The sequence below is a fragment of the Oreochromis niloticus genome, linkage group LG22, assembly GCF_001858045.2.
Source record: "Oreochromis niloticus isolate F11D_XX linkage group LG22, O_niloticus_UMD_NMBU, whole genome shotgun sequence".
NCBI classification, from domain to species: Eukaryota; Metazoa; Chordata; class Actinopteri; order Cichliformes; family Cichlidae; genus Oreochromis; species Oreochromis niloticus.
In genome coordinates, this window is record NC_031985.2 from 23,576,579 (window position 1) to 23,602,275 (window position 25,697).

At 38.2% G+C, this 25,697-nt stretch overlaps 5 protein-coding genes across 6 annotated transcripts; all 5 read left to right on the top strand.

Annotated features, from left to right (window-relative positions):
- The first annotated feature begins 1,535 nt into the window (after positions 1-1,535).
- Positions 1,536-7,304, top strand: LOC106097545 (lactose-binding lectin l-2-like). Of its 2 annotated transcripts, none has more exons than XM_025902138.1 (2): positions 1,536-1,768; positions 6,785-7,304. In XM_025902138.1, exons 1-2 carry the CDS (start codon positions 1,681-1,683, stop codon positions 7,216-7,218), a joined length of 522 nt encoding a protein of 173 aa, XP_025757923.1. In that variant the 5' UTR covers positions 1,536-1,680; the 3' UTR covers positions 7,219-7,304. The 2 variants fall into 2 exon arrangements, with proteins under 2 accessions (XP_025757923.1, XP_013123353.1); XM_013267899.3 differs by lacking the exon at positions 1,536-1,768 and adding an exon at positions 4,028-4,257 and having other exon boundaries at positions 6,785-7,287.
- Positions 7,305-10,984: 3,680 nt separating this feature from the next.
- LOC109196400 (lactose-binding lectin l-2-like) lies at positions 10,985-12,459 on the top strand. Its single transcript, XM_019350389.2, has 2 exons — positions 10,985-11,165; positions 11,824-12,459. The coding sequence occupies exons 1-2, from the start codon at positions 11,078-11,080 to the stop codon at positions 12,255-12,257; spliced, it is 522 nt and encodes a 173-aa protein (XP_019205934.1). The 5' UTR covers positions 10,985-11,077; the 3' UTR covers positions 12,258-12,459.
- Positions 12,460-13,344: 885 nt separating this feature from the next.
- LOC112843475 (galactose-specific lectin nattectin-like) lies at positions 13,345-14,687 on the top strand. The gene is made up of 2 exons (XM_025902177.1): positions 13,345-13,432; positions 14,269-14,687. Exons 1-2 carry the CDS (start codon positions 13,345-13,347, stop codon positions 14,685-14,687), a joined length of 507 nt encoding a protein of 168 aa, XP_025757962.1.
- A 1,901-nt stretch (positions 14,688-16,588) lies between these two features.
- LOC109196402 (lactose-binding lectin l-2) lies at positions 16,589-18,342 on the top strand. Its single transcript, XM_025902148.1, has 2 exons — positions 16,589-16,676; positions 17,635-18,342. The coding sequence occupies exons 1-2, from the start codon at positions 16,589-16,591 to the stop codon at positions 18,054-18,056; spliced, it is 510 nt and encodes a 169-aa protein (XP_025757933.1). The 3' UTR covers positions 18,057-18,342.
- Positions 18,343-21,260: 2,918 nt separating this feature from the next.
- On the top strand, positions 21,261-22,505 carry LOC102078271 (lactose-binding lectin l-2). The gene is made up of 2 exons (XM_019350388.1): positions 21,261-21,385; positions 21,950-22,505. The coding sequence occupies exons 1-2, from the start codon at positions 21,298-21,300 to the stop codon at positions 22,387-22,389; spliced, it is 528 nt and encodes a 175-aa protein (XP_019205933.1). The 5' UTR covers positions 21,261-21,297; the 3' UTR covers positions 22,390-22,505.
- The last annotated feature ends 3,192 nt before the right edge of the window (positions 22,506-25,697 follow it).

The window sequence follows — 25,697 nt, forward strand, 5'->3', positions numbered from 1 at the left end:
CTCCACTGTTGCTAAAGTGCAAAGACAGAATCCTGAGGTGCTTGTGTCAATGGGAACTTTAACCAGGTAACTATGGATAAAACACCACCTGCTTTCCCAGTATGTTGACTATAACACCGGATGAAACAGGACCACTCACCTACTGTATGGAAACAAAGAGCATGCATACACAAACTTTTACTACTTTTGCAACCTGAATGTGCTTGTAGCATTTGTTTGTGCTATCAGTAGTGATAAGGACACTAAAAAAAGCAAAACTATAGAAAATCAGTAAGAAGGGACAAGGAGAGAGCAACAGTTTGTAAAATCACTCCCTTTTTGATAATCTTTTTCCATTTGTCAGTGTCATTTGCACCAAAGCATGTGAAATGGATTCACAATATTTATGCTTCCTAAATGGACAGATTAGCAGGTAAACTTCAGAAAATGATGTTCATGACATTGAAATTACTTACACTGTGATTCTTCAGTGCTGCTATAATTTTTAGTTTATTCATTTTATTTATTTTTATTAATTTAATGAGCTCCCAGAACTATTATTTCTATTATTTCTTACAATTTAGGTCCAAAGAGTTGTGCTGACAGATTTCTTTCTTGGTCACAGCAGCTTCTTCTTTTCACGTAGAAAAACAGTAAAAATATGTAACTTCTTTACACTGACAGAAAGGGGAGTTTCATTGGTCCGGCCCACTTAAGATCAAAGTGGGCTGTATGTGGCCCACTGTGTAAAATGAGTTTGGGGCTGGGTATAAATTGGAACCCATCAAGACCAGGATGGCCCTTCCAACTTCCAGCTTCCAACCAGGCGGAGTGTTTATTTGTGTATTGTGTGTGATAAAGTTTGTTTATCTATAAGGGCTAGAATAGTTATTTTTGTATATACTGTACATATTACTTATTGCCAAATGAAGTTTTCCGAAGCACCTCAAAACCTGTCACTGTAGGTTTGGGGGTGAAAAATTTGTTAGATTTATCCCTTCAGCTGCAGCCTTGGTGGTTTTTAATGGGCTGAGAGCAAATGAATAAAAAGACTTCAGCTTATAGGCTCATCCAAATTTGGTACAAGGTCAGACAGTACCAATATGTGTCCTGTCAGGATCAGATATTAATAAATTACAGAAAAGTAAAATAGCTGTTTGCATTCAATAGGATAAAAATCAAGTAAATAAGCTGTATGTATATTTCTATAGAATTTACATTTCTTACTGATTCTTAGGGAAAGATAAAGACTTCAGATGCCTTTGAAATCTCAGACCCTCCAACTGTCAGAGTTATCTTCCAAGCATCAACGCAAAAAAAGAAAGAAATCCTCTTGCATGGAGGGAGTTTGTTGTCTTTCTGTTTACTAAAGCAGCTCTGGAGTCTCTTCTTTTCTCCTCCTGTAAAAGCTCTGCCCTGTCTGTTTACTTAATCAATGCCTTTTATGACACAATAGAATATAATTGGACAGTAAAAACAGTCACGTGTTGGTATTCGTTGGAATTCAATGTGATCTTCCGGCTTCTGTTTAATGTTGTTTACAGTGGAGAGTTCTGGTCAGTTTGGCCAGTGATGTCACACCAGCAGTAAAAACACCCTCTCAGGCAGCTATAAAAGAAAGCAGCATGAACTCTTTGGAGGAATCCTGTACAAAGAAGCTTCAGCAGCTCCTCATCACACGTTGAGACTTAAAGCTCCAACATGATCTTGCTCCTCTTCTTGTTCGGTCTGGCTCTGGGTGCTCCTTCTGAGTCTCCTTCTGATGACAATAAAGTGAAGCTACAACTTGGTAACTGTCCTGTACTCTGGATCTTTTTTCATTTATTTACTTTGACCTCTGTTTGTCTTTTTTGTAATTTTAGCACCTTTTAGTTAAACACTCCAAGAATATGTTTTTTATGTTTCTGATGTTTTTTGTTTCAGCAACTTCTGTGATACAAAAACGATTATTGTAGGATTATAGTGTGGATTTTTTTCTTTCCGTACCAGATGGTTTCTGCTAAATCACAGAGTTATGATAAAGACCTGCTAATAAACATGATAAGAGCCACTTTGTTCTCTGTGTTTTTCAACTTTCGCCTTGATGGACAAACTTTGATCTTTGACTTTGGCACTATAAATAATCTCCAGAAGGGGATCTGTCAACACTTCAGATTAAGTGGATGGAAATCATATTTTCCTTTTGATGCTTAACTGTGTTGACTTCTACCTTTTGCTAACTATGGTCCAGTTTGCTTCTAAAATATATTGTTAAAAAAGTAATTCTCTGTTAACTTTTCTGTGATTTAAAAAGAAACAGTGACTGTGGTGTTTGTAAAAGCATGTTTGTTTGTTTTTTTAAATCTCAAAACTTCATGAACTCGTTAATGTAGGATTAAATGATCCTTTAACACTTGAAGCTACTGAAGGTCATGCTCTCTTTCTGCACTCCCGAGCGGACAGCCTCTCTCACCTTTTCTCTTTGTTCATGTTTGATTGTAGGAATGGAGTCCGCTGTGCAGGTCACCAAATACTACTGACACAAGTACCTGAACTTTGCTGTACTGTAATTTATGTATCATAAAAGTCGTTCTTGGCAACATGAAACATTTAGTTCAGATATTAAAACGTGAGCTCTCCACTCCCTTTTTTCATAACAGGAAACCTGCATGAAAATGGATCAATTATGGAAGGCCTACTTACAGTAACTAAATAACTCTCTATACAGTAGTTTCTATATACAAACCACTTGAAGGCTATAAAGAGATAGAGGTTCACTTCCAAATGTCAGTTTCCACTGTTAGAAATGTTACCAGGAAACTTCAGTAAAGGGATATGGTGGAAGCTCAGATGAACAAAGCTTTAAGAGCATCACACAAACCTCTCACATGAGTGCCAAATATCTGCAGGACAGTGTAGCTGACACAGCAGTGGTAATGATCTGCTTTTAGATTAGTCTGGTTACTGCAGGGGTTTTATTTTGGATGCTTTACAATTGTAATAGACACAAGTGTACTTAGAGATTTGTATACACTGTAAATATCTCAAAGTGGAAAATTTTTAACAAAAAAGTTAACACAGTCTTTTTTAAATGAAAAAAAACTCAACAGGGTTTGTTTTGTATCTTTTACTAGAAAGGATCATAAACTTCTGTTTCCTCTTCCTGGTACAGTCATTTATTCTGTTTTCTTTTTGCTGATAATGTGATTTTATAATATAATAAAACCATAATTATTCAGACAAACAAACAGTGAAGTAAATCTACTAAACCAAAGGTGTTAATAGTTTATTTATTTTGTCATTTACTCCAATCAGGCCTGCCATAGCAGTCACATGTCTCTTGGTCCAGTACTAAGAGAGGATCCTCTTGATTGTGTGGAGTTCATTCTCTCTTTGTTTAATGGAGCAACTCAGGAGTTTTTACCTGTTAGAGCTCTGACCTGTCCTGTTTGATTAGTCATTGTGCTGATAAAGCCTTTATGGTACAATAAATATAAATTATATATCAAAAAACAAACAAAATTTCTTCATGTCTTTGGAATTTGATGTTTTTTTCTGGCTTTAGTGTTGTGTACAGTTGAGAGTTTTGGTCCGTTTGGCCAGTGATGTCACACCAGCAGTGAAAACACCCTCTCAGACAGCTATAAAAGAAAGCAGCTCCAACTCTCTGCAGAAATCTGAACATCCTGTACAAAGAAGCTTCAGCAGCTCCTCATCATCTTTGAGACTTAAAGTCCGACATGATCTTGCTCCTCTTCATGTTTGGGTGGTTCTGGGTGCTGAGTCTTTATTGTTGAGAATTTGTTTCATATTTGTTTATTAGAGCAGCTCATAAGTAGAGCTTGTGAGCTGCTCTCTTCCTGTTACAACAACCTTTCCTGTTTGTTTAATCATTATGCTGAATAGGACTTTGATCATATCATAAATGCAGCATTACAGCAAAAACAGTCACGTTCTTCTGAGCCTGCCAGGAGGACGTGGCTGTTTAGCGGTTATTAACTTCTTTAGAATCTGATGGTCTTTACTGCCTTGTGTTAGTGATGTTTACAGTGGAAAGTTTTGTTCCATTTGGCCAATGATATCACAGTGATCAGTGAAAACACCCTCTCAGACAGCTATAAAAGAAAGCAGCTCCAACTCTCTGCAAGAATCCTGTACAAAGAAGCTTCAGCAGCTCTTCATCAAAGGTTGAGACTTAAAGCTCCAACATGATCTTGCTCCTCTTCTTCTTGTTCAGTCTGGCTCTAGGTGCTCCTTCTGAGTCTCCTTCTGATGGCAGTGAAGTGAAGCTACAACTTGGTAACTGTCCTATATTCTGACTGTGTTTGTTTGTGTGTGTGTGTGTGTGTGTGTGTGTGTGTGTCTGTGTTTATTATTTTAATCAAATTTTAGTTAAACACTCCAAGATTTTCTGATGTTTCTCTTTCAGCAGAGTCAGTGATAGAAATTTCTTGGTGTGTAATTGTATTTTTTTCTACATGTATGCATTCTGCTATACTGTGGTGTAGTGGTTCTCAAAGTTTTCACAATGAGTACCACCTCATAAAATATATAGCTCTTAAAGGTCCACCCTTATGACCGACATTAAAGTACAGTGATATACGCCTATTTAACACCACATACAGTTTACATGAGACAATTTTATTTCTTATATGAATGTTATGAATGTCCTGTCATAAACAAAATGTGACTAGTGATAATATTAACAACCGTACTGCATTAAAACATTCACAGCAGGTGGGATATCCGGTCTTTAAGTGATGATGTATGAACCCAGCTTCCGGGTCAAAACTACTCTCTGTTTATTAAGGCTGTTGTGTTTTTAACATGTTTTAATGCTTTGTATCTTGTTCTATTTAATCTGAACAAGCCCTTAAAAAAGTCAGTGATCACTGTCGGCTTCTCTCCCTTTTTAATACCGCTAATCATTTTAAAGTTAAATTTTTCAAAACCTTACGATTTAACTACAGCCCAGCCCATGCAGCACTATAATAATATTAAAAACCTCATATTGTGGATGGATTATCTCAGTTGTTCTCCTGACTGAAGTTTGGTCTGTTTACATTATCCTGCCAAGCAATTGCATTTGTCTCTAACTATTATGCTAACATAGCTGTTGCTAGCGATCACGTAGCATATCATTATATATCAGCTAGCCAAACTTCAGTAACCCTACAAACGTCACTGCTGTTTAGTTTTCTATCTTTACGTATGTCAGAATTGATAGCAGAGCTGTACATTTTAATTTTTCAGAAATCCCTCAATCAGAACATGGAATATTATTTTATCTTAAAAAAGTTTTTTAGACTTCCTGTGTAGGGGAGACCGGGGATAGTTATAACGTGGGTCAGTTGTAACACTTCCAATTTCTCCAATCAGGGCAAAGTTTCAAATGATGTGATTCATGCTGTGCATGCCCAATTCAGTTCTGTTATCACATGTGAAAAATCAGCACATTTTGTCAAACACAGACAATTTAACACGAAAAAAAGTAATTTGTATGCCAAAAAGTAAGTTTTTCTACTTTATTTCAATTTCTAATAGCATTATCTGCTTTGCAGTTAAACACATCAAACTTAAATTATGTTATTTGTATGTCTATGGGGATATATTCTGTGTAGGTCTTTAGTGCTAATGTTTTAGCTGTTGGCTGTAATGTTAGCTAGTTCATGGCTATAGGAGTGTGGGTCAGTTGTAACAGCAACAGTCTGGGTTAGTTGTAACAATAATGCAGATGTTACAACTTACCACACTATTACTTTAACTTATATTAAACAAGTTGGGGCAACGACATCAGCAGAGAGAGGTTCACTGGTCGCCTTTGTATATGTGGTTAATGCCATTGGCAACACAACCACTGTTTGTGTTCCCACACATACATTATGCAGACCACTGTGTCAGAGATGGACCAGTAGGAAGTATTGGTAGTGGAAATAAATCAGGATGGGTGCAAGAAACAGATTTCCTCATCTTTCTGAAGCACTTTGCAAACCACACCAAGGTAAGCCATGATAAAAAGTAATGGAATTGCGATGCTGGTGCACAACTACATTTTTTCAGCTTCATTGTTATGTTCAAAAGTTGGTGCAAGAGTTGTAGGTTATAATGCCCACTGAGCCAATGAGGCCAAACTCAAGGAAGACCAACCAAAATTAATGGAATATTCAGTTGCACAAAATTCCATCATTTGTCTTTTTTGGGGGGTTGGAATATGTTCAAAAGCTAGATTTATGCATTCTGTTACACACACACACATAGCTACATAAATGGCTCTATGTGCATTCATGTGTTGAATAAAAAAGATTACATGTTAATGTTTTGTCAGTACCCTTATTTCATTGTGTTACATTTCACCCCAGGATATGTTACAACTAACCCAGACTATGGGGTTAATTGTAACATTTCACTCTTTGTGTTTGAGACCATACCATGCAATGGGTAATTGTGCTGCAGAGAAAATAGCTGCACTATTTAATAGCAGAGACATGTAAATACTTCGCATTACATTTTGAATCCACTACCTTAAAAGAGCTCCAATTTACAGACAGAAATGTCAAAAATGTTACAACTATCCCCGGTCTCCCCTACCACTAGAGGCAAAACAGTTTGAGAACCACTGCAAGTAGAGTTATGATAAAAATCCGCTTGTAAACATAAAAAGAGCAGCTTACCTCTCTGCATGTTTTAACTTTCACAGTGTCAGCTTTGCAGACATGCTTATCTGACATTAGTCAGTCTGTACATCTAAGAAAAAATGTCAGTCACACTGACAAAAATGGTTATTAGTTTGTTTTTAATCAAGTTCTGACTGCTGTGTCTTCTTCAGATGACCACAGAGTTAAACTACTGCGTGGAAGTTGTCCCCCGTTCTGGTACAGCTTCAATGGCCGCTGCTACAAATATGTGGCCACACACATGACCTGGGCTGAAGCAGAGCTCTACTGTGTGTCACAGCGAGCCAACCTGGTGTCAATCTACAGCGACCAGGAAGAGGAGTTTGTTAAATCATTAATTAAGAACTTTGATCATGCTGAGGGACGCACCTGGATTGGACTGAGTGACATCCATAAAGAAGGCAGATGGATGTGGTCTGATGGTTGTGCAGTGAGTTTCGTCTACTGGCATACAGGACAACCAGACAATGCAGGAACAATTGAACACTGTGTTCACACTAACTATTCAAACTTAAAGAAGTGGAATGATTACTCTTGTTCTCTCATTTTAGCTTCTGTTTGTGCAACACGAATAACCTGCCCTTAGAAACTAAAATGTATATTTTCCCTGCATTGTACAGAAGCAAATAGTTTTTGGCGCATTAATAAATGTTTAAAACTGCTCTCAATTAAAAGAAAAAAACAATTTTACATGAAAATTCATCATCATTGCCTCCACTGTTTAACTCTGAGGTTACAGGGCCCATGACAAAACATGCAAGCGTGTAACTGGTGTCACAGACATGCGCTTGCATGTTTCATCAGCACACAGTTAGTATTTCAAATAGGGATGAATGCAGAAAATACACCTCCTCATTGATCTTCCCAGAACCTAAAATCTAATTACAGTTTTTCTCAGTAGATTTGGCTCAATTATCACAGAAAAGTCTTCATGTGGTTCTCAAAACAGTGAGGACATTTTTTCATAAGACAGGCTCAACTGCAATGATTGATTTTAACAACCATTTTTCCACATTTGTCAAAACATGACAAATGTTTTGGTGGCTGTAGCTCAGGTGGTAGAGCAGGTCACTTACTAACCAGAAGGTTGGTGGTTCGATCTAGTCTGCATGTCGAATATTCTTCGGTAAGAGAGCAAGATACTCTCCAATGCATCCATCAGAGTGCGAATGCTGTGTGAATGTTAGTTAGTAAGCATTTAGTAACAGCTTAGTAAAAAGTGATTTTGTGATTGGCTGAATGAACAAGTTGTGTAAAGCCCTTTGAGTTCTCAGATAGAGCAGAAAAGCGCTCTATAAGACCCAGTCCATTTACCATTTAGATGAACAGTCAATCACCTCAACTCTGAGATGAATAAATAAAATCCTTTCACCACCCTTTAAAGATTGTGTTATAAAAATGTTTAGTTTTTTCCTCAAAACCTCACTGTCCTCCATAAAGAAGGCAGATGGATGTGGTCTGATGGTTGTGCAGTAGATTTTGTGTACTGGGATGCAGGACAACCAAACAACTGACGCAAAGAAGTGGACTGACTGCCCGTGTTCTGTCATTTTACCCTTAGTTCGTGCAGTATGGATAAACTGCCCTCAGAAACAAAAATTTACATTTAACCTGCACTGTTTATGCTGTCTGTAGTGTGTTTGTGCAAAAGTCTAATGTAGTTACTCTAATGTAGTTAAGATCTATAGTTTGGCTTCATCCTAAAAAACAGACACACAGAAGTATATCACTGAGGAGGTGAGGAGAGAGGTACAGCAGTGTGTCTACAGCCACAGCCTGTAAAGGTAACATCTAAAGAAGAGGTCTGACTGTTTTTCAAGCTTATGTTAAATATTCCCAGTGTCTTTCTCTCATTTGACTTTAAATAATTAACTTCTGTAGTTATAATTACCATTATTTTATATATGTGCATCTAAGGATTCTTTCTTATCTTTTCTTTTTTTCCTTAAGAGCATTAGAGCAATAGATTTACGCCCAATATCAGGGAGTCTGGAGGTGGAAAGAGAGTCTTTCACCATAATCAGCGGTTAAAGTGGGCTGGATAATCCTGAACTGTATTCTGGCTCCTTTGATTAATGAGCAGTTAAATCTTACAGGCAGATGAATGTGTGTTACTGGGAATCAGTTAAATTATCAATTATCATTATTAAATTCGATTGTAGGAATGTTTTCAGGTCACTAAATACTACTGCCCCAGTACCTGGACTTTGCTGTAGTTTTATTGTATCATAAAGATCCTTCTTGGCAAAGTGAACCCTTTAAATCAGATCTCAAAACGTGAGCTCTCCACTCTCCTTTTTTTTATAACAGTAAAGTCTCATCAAAATGAGTTAACTATGGAGGCCAACGTAGAGTCACTAAAGACCTCTGTCTATACAAACCACGGTCAGACATGTTATTTTAAAAATAACTTAAATAAAACCACTGAAAGGCTATAAAAAGATAGAAAAGCACCTCCAACTGTCAATTTTTATTGTCAGAAATGTTATTTTAAAAAACTTAAACCGATAAGGTGGGAGTTAAGATGAAAGCTGGAGGATGAAGAAAGTTTTAAGGCTGAACTTCACATTTTAGGGTAGAAAGCGACACAAACCCCCCACATGAGTGTCAAACATCTGCAGGACAGCCTAACTGGCACAGCAGTGGTTATGATCTGCTTTAGTTTAAAAGTCTATTTACTGCAATCTTTTTGTTTAGTTTGGTTTATTTAAAAAATGTAATAGACAGAAGGGCATTTAAACATTTGTACAAGCTGTAAATAAAGTGGCAAACTAAAAACAAAAATTAAAGATTAATTGTATAACTTAGTGTATAGACGTGTATAGAGTGATTAAGTGTACAGACGGTCTTTCTTTTTTATTGACTCTGAACAGGCCGCCCACAATCACTTCATTTATATGTTTACTGCAATAAAAAGTGTGCACAGGGTTTGTTTTAGATTTGTTTACTGAGAATGATTGTACACTTCTATTTCCTCTTCCTGATATAGTAACCTATTCTGTTTAGCATTTTGCTGATGATGTGATTTTATAATATAATAAAACAATAAATACTCAGGCAAACAAACAGTGAAGTTCTCTGGAAAAGGCCAGAGCTCAATATGTGTCAGTAAGTAGTTAAGTGATGTTTTTGAGTTGTGGATAATTTTACCCAAACACACTTGAATCAGTTATGCAAAAAATAAGGACTAAAAGCTCAACGATGATCTCATAAATAAATAATATTTCTGTCCTGAGGCTTTAGTTAGAAATGAAGTAAGCTAACTAACACTAGGAAAGACAAGCAGTTTTTTTCATATGGACTTCACTATGAGTTTAATTTCCACCTGTTTTGCGTTTCTTTTTTGAAGAATAGAGCTTACTTATAATGGACCCATCCTACTGTCTCTTTCTCCTGCTGAGGTCCAGTTCTAGGCTCAGCATCAGCTGGGAGCACATGCACCTGGACCAAACCAAAACATGAAATAAGGAGGGGGGAGGCTGACTGGTTATTATTGTTGTTGCCAAAAACAAAACTACACTAATCATCCTCTCTGTTGTAGCTCAGGTCTGTTTTTTGATACTGCAATTATTCGGATTAATATTAATAAGATGTGACCAAAAATACTTTTATAAACTGGTCAATGTCACGATTTCACAGTTTTCCAGAGTTTTCTAATAACATGTAGCTTTTGCTTTGTTAGTTAAAGTCAAGATAGGATGAGAAGGATGAAGAAAGCTTTCAGATAAAACTGCACCTCTGTGACATGGACATTTGGAAAAATGTTTTAATGTCTGTTTTCTGTAGATGTGGCATTGAAAAATGTTTCTTATTAAATTTAAATAAGAACAATTTTTTAAAAAAGGAAATAAATAAACAAACTGCAGTAATCCAAGGCATCTCAAATTTTTTAATAGACTGTAAATATCCAATATTTACAGAAGAATAAAAAAAATGTTTCAATGTATTAAAAATCCATCTATAAACTAAAAGTCCAAATTGTATTATTTAATTTATTTTTATAGCTTTATTTATTTCAACTTTGTCTGCCAGAGTCACATATCTCTGGGTTGACTACATAGAGAGGATCCTTCTGAAAGGGGAGAGTTCAATCTGTCCTTGTTTACTGAAGCAGCTCAGGAGTTTCTATTTGGTCCTTCCTGTTAGAGATCTGATTCACCCTGTTTGATTAATCATTATGCTGATATAGCTTTATGGTACCATAAACATATATTACACATCTAAACAAACAACATTTCTCAGATCGTTGGAATTCAGCGTATTTTTCCGGCTCATGTTTAGTGGTAGTTTTTGGCCATTTGGCCAGTGATGTCACACCAGCAGTGAAAACACCCTCTCAGGCAGCTATAAAAGAAAGCAGGACCAACACTCTGCAGAAATCTGAACATCCTGTAGGAAGAAGCTTCAGCAGCTCCTCATCACACTTTGAGACTTAAAGCTCCAACATGATCTTGCTCCTCTTCTTGTTCGGTCTGGCTCTGGGTGCTCCATCTGAGTCTCCGTCTGATGACAATGAAGTAAAGCTCCAACTTGGTAACTTTTTTGTGCATTTTTTTTGTCTTTTTAATATTATTTAGCAAGTAATAGATTTTAAATGCACTTTTATCATGTTTCTTGTTTTGTTTTTCTCAGGAGAAATGTGTGTTAGTATAATTGGGGATACATGCATTAATTGGGTTCCACGTTTCAAACCTCCAGCAGAACCAGGCTCAGACAGGGGCAGCCATATGCTGCGACTGGTGGAACTTTAGGCCTCATCAAAAAGAAAAGCTTAATATTAAAAGTAGATTATTGATTATCTGTGTCCTTAATCCAAACTGGCTGATTACACAGTAGAGGAGGCTTAAAGCGGAAGGCTCTGCCTCCCATTCTACTTTTAATTACCCTCAAAACCACAAGTAAACCAGCAGTCTAAGAGCAAAGTACTCCATTTCTCTTAAATAAGATGTAGCCTGAGTATTTTATACCTTGTATGTGAGGAGAAGGATTTTAAATTTCATTCTGGATTTAGCAGGGAGCTGATGGAGAGAAGCTAATATGTAGTGTTTCTTTCTGTTCCCTGAAGTACATACAGAAAAGCAGTCTGACACCAAGTCTCACCTTTAGGATCTCAGCAGTACAGATCAGGTTTCTTCTGTTACTAAAAAACAAATCATGATCTTTTTTCTCTTCTTGTTTCTGTCATTTTCAGATGACCGAGCAGTGAAGCTCCTGAGTGGAAACTGTCCCGCATTCTGGTGGAGCTTCAACGGCCGCTGCTATAAGTATGTAGCTACACCAATGAGCTGGTCTGATGCAGAGTTCCACTGTTTGTCACAGGGAGCCAACTTGGTGTCTATCCACAACATGGAGGAAGAGAACTTTGTCAGATCCCTGATCAGGAACTTTGACCATGCTCAGAGAGCCAGTTGGATTGGACTCAGTGACATCCACAGAGAGGGCAGATGGATGTGGTCTGATGGCTCTGTGGCACGCTTTTTTAACTGGCTTGCAGGCGAGCCAAACAACCAGAAACAAAACGAACACTGTGTGCAAAACAACTTTGGTTCTGTTAAGAAGTGGAATGACGAACCATGCTCTCGTGGTTATCCCTCTGTTTGTGTAAAACGCAATGCCTGTGTTTAGAAACTAAGACACTAATTTAACATTAGACAGTTTACCTGATGGTATGTTGGCATGTAGCGTCCCTCCACAATAAATTTAGCAATGTTAATATTAATATATCCTAATTAATATGTTTATTAATTAAGCATATTAGAAGTACAGAAGTGCAAGGCTGGAGTACTGAAATTTAAGGACTCTGTATTAAACAGGTATTTTCATCATGCATTTGTTTGTTTGTTTGTTTTTCTGGATCACTTTAAATCAATAAAATGAAAGTGCTGCACAGCAATAGCCAGTTACCATCTCCTTTATTTCATGATTATTATCTTGGTTTCTTTCTTATTTAAATGCAAGAAGAATCCTTTCAAATAAGGAGCTCTAGGACTTCCTGGGCTGTTTAAGTGGGCCAGGGTAGAACAGAACAGCAAATCAGTGCACGGAGGACATTAAGCCAAACAATAAAGTAAAAGTGTTACAAACAACTATCATACAGTTAAGAAGTGGAATGGCTTGCCATGCTCTTCTAGATTTGCCTCTGTTTGTGTAAAACAAAAACCTACATGTGTATGTGTATGACAAATAAACGTGTTAGATACTCTGTTCTAGTTTTATAGCTCTAGTTTTCTAGACTTAAAGCTCCAACATGATCTTGCTCCTCTTCTTATTTGGGTGACTCTGGGTGCTGAGTCATCTTTAATGTTGAGAATTTTTTCAGTCTTTGTTTATTAGAGCAGTAAGTAGAGCTTGTGAGCTGCTCTCTTCCTGTTACAACTCTGACCTTTCATGTTTGATTAATCATTATGCTAAATAGGCCTTTGATCAAATCATAAATGCAGAATTACAGCAAAAACAGTCCCGTTCTTCTGAGCCTGCCAGGAGGACGTGGCTGTTCAGCAATTATTAATTTCTTTAGAATCTGATGGTCTTTACTGCCTGGTGTTAGTGACATTTACAGTGGAGAGTTTTGTTCCATTTGGCCAATGATATCATAGTGATCAGTGAAAACACCCTCTCAGACAGCTATAAAAGAAAGCAGCTCCAACTCTCTGCAAGAATCCTGTACAAAGAAGCTTCAGCAGCTCCTCACTTTGAGACTTAAAGCTCCAACATGATCTTGCTCCTCTTTCTGTTCAGTCTGGCTCTGGGTGCTCCTTCTGAGTCTCCTTCTGATGGCAGTGAAGTGAAGCTCCAACTCGGTAACTGTCCTATATTCTGACTCTTCCCTTCCTTCTTGTATTTTAACTTTATTTGTGTGGGTTTTTTCAATTATTTTAATCAAATTTTAGTTAAACACTCCAGGATTTTCTGCTTGTTATGTTTCAGCAGTCAGTGATACAAATTTCTTGGTGTTGGATTGTAACACAGATTTTTTCCCCATGTCAGATGGGTTCAACTATACCGTAGAGTTATGATAAACACAATAAGAGCAGCTTACTTCTCTGCATGTTTTAACTTTCACAGTGTTAACTGTGCAGACATGCTTTTCTGATATTCTTCAGTGTCACGGTTCACTGAGGACTCACACACAGGACTCTTCAACTTGGGAAGATCACAGTGGCATTTATTACACGTTTCACCAGGTGTATGTACAGACAGGCGGGGAATAGTGCTATATACAAGGTGACAAGGGTATGGGCTCCAGGGGATCCAAGCTGGGGAGGACGGGGGGAAAACACTCACTCCTCTTCGGTCACTCACTGCTTACTGCCAGCCACTCTCCAATCACTCACGACAAGGAATCCTCTCAGGGTAAACAGGGACGGATCCAGGGAATCTGAGTCACACAATGATCCTGCGATGAATAGCTGACATCCCTCTGCTTAAATGCTGACAGCGCAAATGAGGCTCAGGTGTTTCCACTTCACGGGTGCGTGCGCCGAGGGTGTGAATCTGCAATGAGTTCCAGCCCGGCGAGAGAGAGAGATAAAGAGAGAACTAGAGACAATAATGCTACTGATCAGCTACCTGCTGATCCACCAGGCCGTGACATTCAGAGGGTACATCAAAGAAAAAGTATCAGTCACACAGTCAGTCAAACAGTTACTACTGCATGGAAACTGTCCCATGTTCTGGTACAGCTTCAATGGCCGCTGCTACAAATATGTGGCCACACACATGAGCTGGGCTGATGCAGAGCTCTACTGTGTGTCACAGCGACCCAAGCTGGTGTCTATCCACAGCGAGGAGGAAGAGGAGTTTGTTAAATCATTAATTAAGAACTTTGACCATGCTGAGCGATACACCTGGATTGGACTGAGTGACATCCATAAAGAAGGCAGATGGATGTTGTCTGATGGTTGTGCAGTGAGTTTTGTCTCCTGGCATCCAGACAACGATGGAACAAATGAACACTGTGTTCACACTAACGTGTTTGACGCAAAGAAGTGGAATGATCACCAATGTTCTGTCAATTTAGCTTTTGTTTGTGCAATGCAGATAACCTGCCCTTAGATACTTAAATGTACATTAAACCTGCACTCTTTATGCTATCTGTCTTTTCTGTGTTTGTGTGACAGCCTAAAAATTCCACTAATCTTGATTTTCATATCAACCACTGGCAGCTGCACTCGAATGAAATATTTTCTCATCATTTTCATCTCAAAATTTATGGAAGGGAAGACCGGAGTTCCATCAGTTCCTTCTTTGCTGTTTCACATATCATATCTTTACCTTTTCCATTTCCTTTCTGCCCACTGCCCTCTTTCCTTAAAAACTCCCTGTCTCCATAGTTATGTCATCTGGACCAGCTGCCTTTCCACTAGCTGCCCTCACTCCCTCCTTACTAATCCTCTGCATTTCCTGATGTCCTCATGTCTCTCTTATTTTCTTCATTCCATCACTCTTACTGATTACTTGTCCAAGAAAGTAATCCCCCTTAATTAGTTACTTTATTACTTAGTTACTTTTTGAAAACATGATACACAACCTGAATACGTAATAAAGCAATAGACCTTTCAGCCCAATTCTATTTTTTCTGCATAATCCATCATACAAAATGTAATCAAATCAAAAAGTCTCTTTTTAAAAACTTTGTGCACATTGCATCAAGCAAAAATTAAATTATATGCAACAGTCTTTAACTCAAAGAAATTTGTTTAACATTTAAACCTATTTTCTGCTTATTCCAGCATATTTTTGTGTTTACACTCACTTTTTCAAATAGATGTAAGTAAAACAAAGTAAAAAAGATAAATAAAATAAAGATTCGGCGGCACTAAGTCTTAAATGTTAATTTCACATTCCTGTGGCGGTGTGCTATGTGCTTGCTCTGATTTGAAGTTTAATTTTTCACTGTAGAAAGAAGTTTTCTTCCCACACAGAGTGTACAGTGGACGCTAATGTTTTTGTCACTTTTTACAGAATCAAACTCAAAGTAATGTCAGTACTTCCAAGCTTTAAACGCCACATGGTCGTACCCTCTCCTGCACTCCATATTATCCATTGTTGATCTACACACGTCTGTAGCTGTCACAGACGTCACAAGCGCTTATGTCATTGTCATGAGACACGAACAAAATCATGACGGTTTAGTAGCGCAGTAACACAGCGTGCTTTCAAGAAAGTAACAGTAATCTAATTACTTTTTTGCAATAGTAATCCCTTACTTTATTTGAAAAAAGAAATCAGATTACACATTACTGCCAATCTCTGATCGTTATCAATGCTAACCTACTGCACATCTTTTCCAGCTGACTTTCTACCTAGCCAATTGATATTTGTTCTTTTCTCATTCCTTATGTCCATCCTCACATTGTCACTTTGCCTTCGTCACTTTCTTGTAGCCGTCCACCTAGCCTCTCAGTACTCCTGTCTACTTTCTTGATCTGCATGACTATGCCACTTTTTCTTCGCTTTGAATACTTTCCTGTGTCCTCTTTGCTCTGTTCACAGGATACACTAAACACCTCAGCGTTTTCCCTCAACACTTCAGCAGTACTTCCCCATTTATCTGTCAACTCTTTCACCATTGAATTCATGCCACTCCCTTCACTAACTTCTTCTTGATTTCCAAACCATTCGATGTTGCCTAGCTATATTTTCTCCTGGCATCACTTTGCAGTCTCCTATCTCTTTCATATTGCAAATTCTGCAAAAGTTGCAGTCCACCTGCGTACACCTTCTCCACTTTTGTTCCTCCCTGTCAGGGTTCCTGAGTCATTGACCCAGTGTTTTCAGTTTATTCATGTTCTCTCTTTAGTTTCCATATGTTCACATTTCCTGTTTTATTATGTTAGCCCTTTGTCAGTGTCTTTGCTTTATGTTCTAATTCTACTTCATGCGTCATTAGTCAGATTATGTCCCGCTGTGTACTCACAAACCTCTCATCATACTTTGAAACTTAAAGCTCCAACATGATCTTGCTCCTCTTCTTGTTCAGTCTGACTCTGGTGGCTCCTTCTGAGTCTCCTTCTGATGACACTGAAGTGATGCTACAACTTGGTGTCTGTCCCATACTCTGGCTACTCCTTACTTTTTCTTTATTTGTGTGTTTTTAGACTAAATGTGATTTCATTAAACACTCCAAGAACCCTTTTTTTCCCATGTCTCTGATGTTTTTGTTGGTGGAGCAAAAACATTTCAAAGTCATGCCAAATGGGTTCTGCTACACCACAGAGTTATGATGAAGACTTGCTCACTAATGAAAGAGCAGTTTACTTCTCTTTGCATTTTAACATTCATCTTTATGGACAGACTGATCTTTCGTTATCAATAAAACATCCCAGATTGGCAGAACCAGTTATTCAGAGGACATGTTGATACTTCAGATTAAGTGGATGTAATGTGCTGAAATAGTGACTTTCCATCATACAGATATATTGTCTAAAGTTAACTAATACATAACTTCTCACGGAATGAGACTGTACAGATAATACCTGTTATATCAAGGCCCTGTGGTATTCACACAGTGACACAGAATAACAAACACATGTATACATTTTTCAGAGTACTAACAGTGAACCTTTGTGTTGGTCAGCTGAGTTCAGCAGAAGATGGAGTCGTTGTTACGATGAGCCTTTCTGTCTAAACCACCACATGACAGTTTCAGTATTTTAATGAAAGTTATGTTGTTGTTGTTGTTGTTTTAAAGAAATCGTGAATTTCACAAGCAGACATTGTGAAGGTCTTGTTCTTCTAATATTGTTAATATATAATCACGTTCCTCAAAGGCCACCTCCAGGTGGACCTGGTTTCCTGTTTTCACTATGTCCATCTTCTATGTAGTTCTGTATGAATAAAGGGGTTTTTGTTTGTTTTTTGCCAAATAGATATGAAGAAGCCCTTTTTTAAGCATATAGGAAAAGGCAGAGCTACTCAGAGCAGCTAAACTTTGTGACTCTGACAAAAAGCATGTTCTTGTTCATCTTCTTGTTTCTGTTTTCTTTAGATAACCAGAAAGTGAAACTACTGCGTGGAAACTGTCCGATGTTCTGGTGGAATTTCAATGGCCGCTGCTACAAATATGTGGCCACACGTATGACCTGGGCTGATGCAGAGCTCTACTGTGTGTCTGAGAAAGCCAACCTGGTGTCCATCTACAGTGAGGAGGAAGAAAATTTTGTCAAATCCTTGATCAAGAACTTTGACCATGCTGAGGGATACACCTGGATTGGACTGAGTGACCTCCATAAAGAAGGCAGATGGATGTGGTCTGATGGTTGTGCAGTGAGTTTTGTCTACTGGCGTGCTGGCGAGCCAAACAATGGTGGAGGAGCTGAACACTGTGGTCACAACAACTTTGATACAAATAAGAAGTGGAATGATGTACCGTGTTCTGTAACTTATACCTCTGTTTGTGCTACTCGTGTAGCCTGCCCATAGCAACTGAGAATCTTACATATTCAAAAACTTTATAATTTTTACTAACTTTCATTTTTATGATTGCTGGATCAACAACTGTAAATATCACCATTGTGAAGTCATATCTTAATTCTAAATCTATATCTTATTCTGTCAAAATCATTAATTTTATCATAGTTTTGTGACATTTTAGAAGAAGCTGAACTGTCTGATATTGAATCCAAGCTGTATATTAAGCTTCATAAATGAATCCAGTCAGTGATATAACAACAGTGTGCATCTCATGATTAAAGCTTTTCGATCTGGCTCTGGGTGTGTTCTTGCATTCAAATGAACTTAAAGTAAAGCTACTGAGCTCTAACTATCCCATGTAATTTTAGAACTACATACATACAAGATACACAGATGGAAACATTAGCAAAATTCACTACTTGTTTCCAAAATTTACAAAGCCTGAGTGTCGCTGCTGTACTAGTCAAGTTGCCTCCAGGCAGGTGCATTTCTCAGTGAGTGAGGCAGGAACTTCAGGTGGGTAATTAGGAAGCAGACAAGACACAAGAGCGACTGAACAGAATTTACAAAAGTCATCATCAAATAAGTTTAGCCAATTTGCCACCATAATGAAGAAACATTGCCACAGCTAGTCCTTAAATTCCCAGTACTGATAAAAGCAATGAGTTGCAGGTGTGTGAGCACGCCTGGGAAAGGGCACCTAAGACGCACGGACATCAACAGTAGCTGTTCAGTGGACATCAAAAAAAAGATGTAACCTGACATTACAAAACAACTCCTTTAGTGGACCAAAATTGGACAGCCAAAAATGACGACATCTGTTTACACAGTGGGAAAGGTCATCCAATTAATTAGGCTGCTTTGGAAAGTTTGCAAATGTGAAAAGAGGTGATGACAAACAGCATATGCCATTAATATTAATCACTTAGCGCTGTATGCATGAGATTATGATTTGGGGCTGACCCCCCTAAAAGTTTGAATCTAGAATCGCCTCTGGACCAAACATTTATAAATGCAAGCAGAGGAAAGAACAGAGCTCTCACTTATTATATTTTATAGAAAAACCTATTTTAAAAAGAGAGCTATTGCTCTTTAATGTAGGCAATTATATACCATACCATAAATATACAATTACAGCCAAAACAGTCACGTTCTCCTGGAAGTCCCAAGAAAATGTTACTGCTTAACAACTATTAAGTTCTTTGGCACTTAATACAAAAAAAAAAATCTTCTGTTTTGTTTTATTGTGTACAACGGAAAGCTTTGTCTATGTGGGAAATGATATCACACCAGCAGTGAAAACACCTTCTACATAAGCTACATAAGAAAGCAGCTTCAACTTTGAATTCAGAAATATGAACATCCTGTACAGTGAAGCCTAAGCAGCACCAGCAGACTTAAAGCTCCAACATGAGCTTGCTCCTCTTCCTGTTCAGTCTGACTCTGGGTGCTCCTTCTGAGTCTCCGAGAACGTCTCATGACAGTGACGTAATGTAGTGAAGCTCCAACTTGGTAACTGTCCCATATATTGGTAACCCCTCTTTTCTCTACTTTTTCCTTTATTTGTGTCTTTTGTTTTTTCACTCCCAGAACATGTTTTTCATGCTTCTATTGCTTCTGTTTCAGCAGTCAGTGACACAAAATTCTTGATGTTGGATTGAAGCATAGATTTCTTTTCCCAATGTCAGATGGGTTCTATTATACTGTAGTGTTATGATAATGACTTGCTGGTAAACATAATAAGAGCAGCTTACTTCTCTGCATGTTATAACTTCCACAGTGTCAGCTGTGCTGAAGTGCTTGTCTGATGCACCGTCTCTGGAGAATATCAAAGAAGTCACACTGACAAAAACATGATCTCTTTCATTCTTACTTTTTCATCAACTTCTTACTACTGTGTCTTCTTCAGATGACCACAGAGTTAAACTACTGCAAGGAAGCTGTCCCATGTTCTGGTACAGCTTCAATTGCCGTGGCTACAACTATGTGGCCACACACATGAGCTGGGCTGATGCAGAACTCTACTGTGTGTCAGAGGGAGCCAACCTGGTGTCTATCTACAGCGAGGAGGAAGAGGAGTTGGCCAGAATCCAAACACACGTTTGTCTGCACAGTCATCCTAACATGTTAGATACTCTGTTCTAGTTTTATATCTGTGTTAACTTACATATTATCTTGGTGTTATTCATATGCTGAAAATTAAAAAACAAACAAAAATCATCTAAGTCTACATTTTACATTACAGGTTTTAAGTGATACTCCCAGGTTATTGGAGGGTCTTGTGTTCATCTTCAGTGCCAAAGGTTCAGGCTTAGGATCCCGATCCCACCTGAGCAGTGCACATCAGTCCTGTCAGTGTGACAGAAAGCATTATCTTGTTTGTTCTACTTATGTCACACATCAGTAGTGATGTGATTTAATGTACCCTAGTGGAGGGTTTACAGTGTAATTGTTTCATTGTTTCCTGGACCTACAGTGAGTGGAGCTCTGCAGCCAGATGTGTACAGCTGTTTCACAGGCAGCAACATAAGCACATGTCATATTTTTATGTAAGTTTATAAATTAAGTTTACTCAACTGACTAAAGAACTATTTACATTTTTCTTAGGAATGATGTATGCTTCTCATTATAAGCAGAAATTATTTTCTCAGATTATTTTTTTTGCTTGTGTGCTTGTTATGACATAAATATAATTCCATACTCATACAGCACTGTCTGTAGAGATCTCAGATGGCTGGCAGTTCACACTGTATTTACTTTTCTTTCTAAGAAAGAAAAAGAAAGAAAGAAATCGGGCTCGAGGGAGTTTGTTGTCTCTCTGTTTACTAGAGGAGCTGAGGAGTTTTTTCTTTTCTCTTCCTCTAGATGCTCTGTCTGATCTGTTTCAGTAATCGATTCCTTTTATGACACAATAGAATATAATTGCACAGTAAAAACAGTCACGTGTAAATTTGACCTTTTTACAGGTTTATGTTTAGGCACTTAGTTTTAACACCTTTATTGTACAATAAATATAAGCTGCACATCAAAAAACAAACAACCTTTGTTGTTCTCTGTGGAATTTGTTACGTTTTTTCTTCCTGCCTTATGTTTACAGTTGTTTACAGTGTATAATTTTGGTCCATCTGACTGGTGATGTCACACCAGCAGTTAAAACACCCTCTCAGGCAGCTATAAAGAAAGCAGCCTCGAATCCTGTACAAAGAAACTTCAGCAGCTCCTCATCATCTTTGAGACTTAAAGCTCCAACATGATCTTGCTCCTCTTCTTGTTCGGTCTGGCTCTGGGTGCTCCTCCTGAGTCTCCTTCTGATGGCAATAAAGTGAAGCTACAGCTTGGTAACCGTCCTATGTTTTATTATGTTTCTGATGTTTTTTTCCTCAGCAGGTACTGTTATACAAAAAGTATTAGTGTAGGATTATAACATTGATTTTTTTTTTCTTCCCATACCAGATGGCTTCTGCTAAATCATAGAGTTGTGATAAGGACCTGCTAATAACCATAATAAGCCCCACTTTCTTCTCTGTGTATTTTAAATTTCACATTGATGGACAGACTTTCATCTTTCATTTTGGTGCTATAAATAAGTACGATTAAAGTTAGATAATAGACTTCTTACAAAGTGAAGCTGCGTACACAGTAACAGTCATTTTAACTTTCACTGTGGCAATTATTTGTAGCATTGATTTGTAAATGACAGACATGTAACCACACTTCTGTGAATAGTTCAGGGGTTTAACAATGAAGACAATGAAGGCTTGAAAGCTAGACCAAAGAAAACAGTCTGTCACCAGGTGTTACCCTTGAGATACCACGGCTGACCAGCTTTATTTCTGCAAAAACACGATCTCTTTAACTCTTACTTTTTCATCCGATCCTAACTGTGTCTGTGTCTTCTTCAGACGACCACAGAGTTAAACTACTGCATGGAAACTGTCCCATGTTCTGGTGGAACTTCAATGGCCGCTGCTACAAATATGTGGCCGCACACTTGAGCTGGGCTGATGCAGAACTCTACTGTGTGTCACAGGGAGCCAACCTGGTGTCTATCCACAGTGAGGAGGAACAGAACTTTGTCAGAACCTTAGTTAAGAACTTTGACCACACTGAGGGATGGACCTGGATTGGACTCAGTGACCTTCATAAAGAAGGCAGATGGATGTGGTCTGATGGTTGTGCAGTTCGGTTTGTCCACTGGTGTCCACACCAGCCAGACAACTGGAAGGGAATTGAACACTGTGGTCACATCAACTATTCAAACCTAAAGAAGTGGAATGACTACTCATGTTCTACAATTTCACCTTCTGTTTGTGCAACACGAACAACCTGTCCTAAAACGTAAAACAAAACAAAAATATACATTTAACCTTCAATGTTTCTGTTATTTGTCTTTTATATGTTTGTGTGGCACTGACAAAATTCCATTGACCTTCATTTTCCTAAATGTGTAATCAACAACTAGCAATAAAGAAAGAAATAAAGAAAAGTATGTTGTATTTTGCTGTGCTTTTCATCCCGTCTGCTACAGCCTTAGTGGTGTTTAGTGTACCGAGACCAAGGAAAGAATCAATGTAAAATAAATTTGAAACATAGTTTAGCTCTGCGATATACCCTGGTAAAGTACAGAAAATCCAAAGTTAACCCTGAAGTTGGGTTTCTAGTCTGCTCTTTGAAGAGGATGAAGAGTGGAAAGGCAGTTGGTCCAGATAACATACCCATGATAGTACAGAGAGGAGTGGACTATGTAACCAGAATGTTTAACACAGTCTTGGAAAGTGAGAGGATACCTCGGAAATGAAGAAGAAGTATACTGGTACCGATTTTCAACAACAATGGTGATGTGCAGAGCTGTAGTAACTACAGAGGAATAAAGCTCATCACCCATACCATGAAGATATGAAAAATAGTTTATGAAGCTAGTTTAAGAAAAGCAGAAGTATGCAAAGAAAGAACACTACAGATATCAGGTTGTTAGGTGACAATGTTGCCTGCTTCCAGGTCCAAACTACTCTGCATTTATTAAGGCTGTTGTGTTTTTAACACCTTTTAATGCTTTGTATCTTGTTCTATTTAATCTGACAAAGTGATCACAATCTGCCTTTCTCGGCTTTTATTTCCACTATTCATTAGCAGCATGTTTTTTAAAGCTTAGTTTTTAAAACCTTACGATGTAACCGCAGCATTAATGACTAACCTCGTATTGTGGATGGATTATCTCCGTTGTTCTCCTAACTGAAGTTTGCCAATTGCATTTGTCTCTAACCATCGGGAACCCTCGCGTTAACTTTCATTGATTGGAAAAAATGTTAGTGTTCATCCTCCAGCTTCACTGCGTTTATATTATGCTAACCATAGCTGTGTCGCGACTCGCTAGTAATCACGTAGCACATTGTTATATACCAGCTAGTCCAACTTCAGTAACCCTTAAAACATTGCAGTTTAGTTTTCTATCTTCATTTATGTCGGAAGTGATGGTTGAGCTGTACTTTTTAATTTTTCAGAAATCCCTCAGTCATAACATGGTATATCACTTTAGGTTGGAAACTAATGAGCTAACTCCCTCTGTTAAATTTTGTAAATTCTGTTTTCTTGAATGCCTGGATGTTAAACTTACTTGTTACACCTTGTAGAGCAGCGACATTGATCATTTTATTACACATTAGATGAATTTAGACAGTTTGTAACTCTCAGTGATCCCGCAGTGTTCGTTTCACTTTCGGACAATAAGCAGAGTTTGGACCCAGAAAAAGCTAATGACGTCAGACTTAAAGACTGGGAGAGTGGCACGGTTGCCCCTCCGTTGGTCTTTCTTGGTCTCTTGTGCTCTGAGGGTCTCTGGATGTCTGGAGCCTGGATCTCCTCCATACCTGCTTCATGCCCTGGAGGACGGGGCTATGGCCCCCCACACCCTCTAGCAGATCATTACATGAAGAAACCTTTTGAATACAAGCGCACTCAAGCTCACAGGTGTACACACAGGTGCTCACAGACACAAACTACACCCTTTTTGGCTCCTACCTCAAAGCACACTGTGCGCTGTCGATCCTACGTGCTGCACAATAATATTCAATATTTAGTATTTACTGTTATATTCACATAGATTATCGCGATGATGTTGTTTATTATATTGCTCTCTTCTTTTGCTTGTTTTCTCTTTTTTCTTTCTCAACAGGTGATCCAGGTGATTGATATATGTATTTTTTGTCGGTTTGTTTTGTTGGTTTTTGCCCTTTATCACCGTTCCTCTTCCCCGCTGTTTTTCTTTCCCTACCTCTCTTTCTTTCTCCCTTTTCAGTCATGTCTGCCCCTTGTGTAGCAAGTGAAAGTAAAATCAAATAAACAATAAAAGCAAAGGTGAGTCAAATAGACCAATACCAATTGCTGCGAGACCTCACGCCATGCACATCTACTGCGGGTGTGGTGCCTGTTATCGGACAGGAGTTAGCAACATCCCCCCAAGAACCCGAAGAGTAGAGTCCTGGCCCCTAGCCCTGCCAGTGTAGCAGAAATGAGGACAGATGATGATGGCAGCAGCAGCCGTTCTTCTCTGGGTGAGTAGCTTATTGTTGTTCGTTGAGTACGCTAACCACGTTATTAAATTAATGCACGTAAGGTGAACTAGCAAACACCGTCGTAGTTACATGCGGCTGTCTTCTTGTTTGATGGCAGATACTCCCTTCACCCTGGCCAAAAAGGCTAAAATGACCAAAGAAAAAGTGGAAAACAGCTAAACATGAGAGGTTTTTGGACAAAGTTTGTGTTTTCCCATTGTTTAAGCACTGCTTCCAGTCAAGAGTGAGACCATATATGCCCTATAGCTGCAGAAAAGGCTAACATTGTTATCTTTTTACAAAAAAACAGCTAAACATGAGAGGTTTTTGGACAAATTGTGTGTTCTTCATTCTTTAAGCACCGGTTCGAGCACCGTTTAAGCACCGGCACCGTTTCAAAAGTACCGGTTTGGTACTGGTATCGGATAAAACCTAAACGATACCCATCCCTAATAAGAAATGAGTACATCAGAGGGACAGCTCAGGTTGACCCATTTAGACAAAATTAGAGAGGCGATGCTTACATGGTTTGGAGATGTACAGAGGGGGATAGGGTATATATGAATATATAGTCATACAGTATGTTAGCAAAATGAGAGTTTATTATACAGATATAGCTAAATTAGATAATAGTCAATGTCTAACAAAGTCAGGTGGCATACATATTATCATATTAACTGGCATTGTGGCAGTCATTTGTAGTTTTGACTTGTACGTGACAGACATGTAACCACACCTCTGTATATACATATATATCACTCAGGCTTTGTCACAGTATCTGTTTTGGGGCTTTTGCCGTTTATTTTGAGTCCTCCTTTCTAACAGTAACTAACACTATCCATAAACTGTAGTCAGTGTATCCATTCAGAAAATCCTGTCTGAATGCTAGGTTTACATGTTATGCGATGGGATGCACCAGCAAAGATTCACTAAGAAGAAAAAAAATCAAACAAATGTAGAAGGCCAAAGCAAGTAAAATGGAGTAATTATCATGGTTTGGGGCTTTTTTGATTGCTCATGGTCCCTGGTACTTATTTTAAATAGCCTACATTCTCACTTGCCTGAGAAACATCGCAGGAAAAACCAAAAGACCATTCTT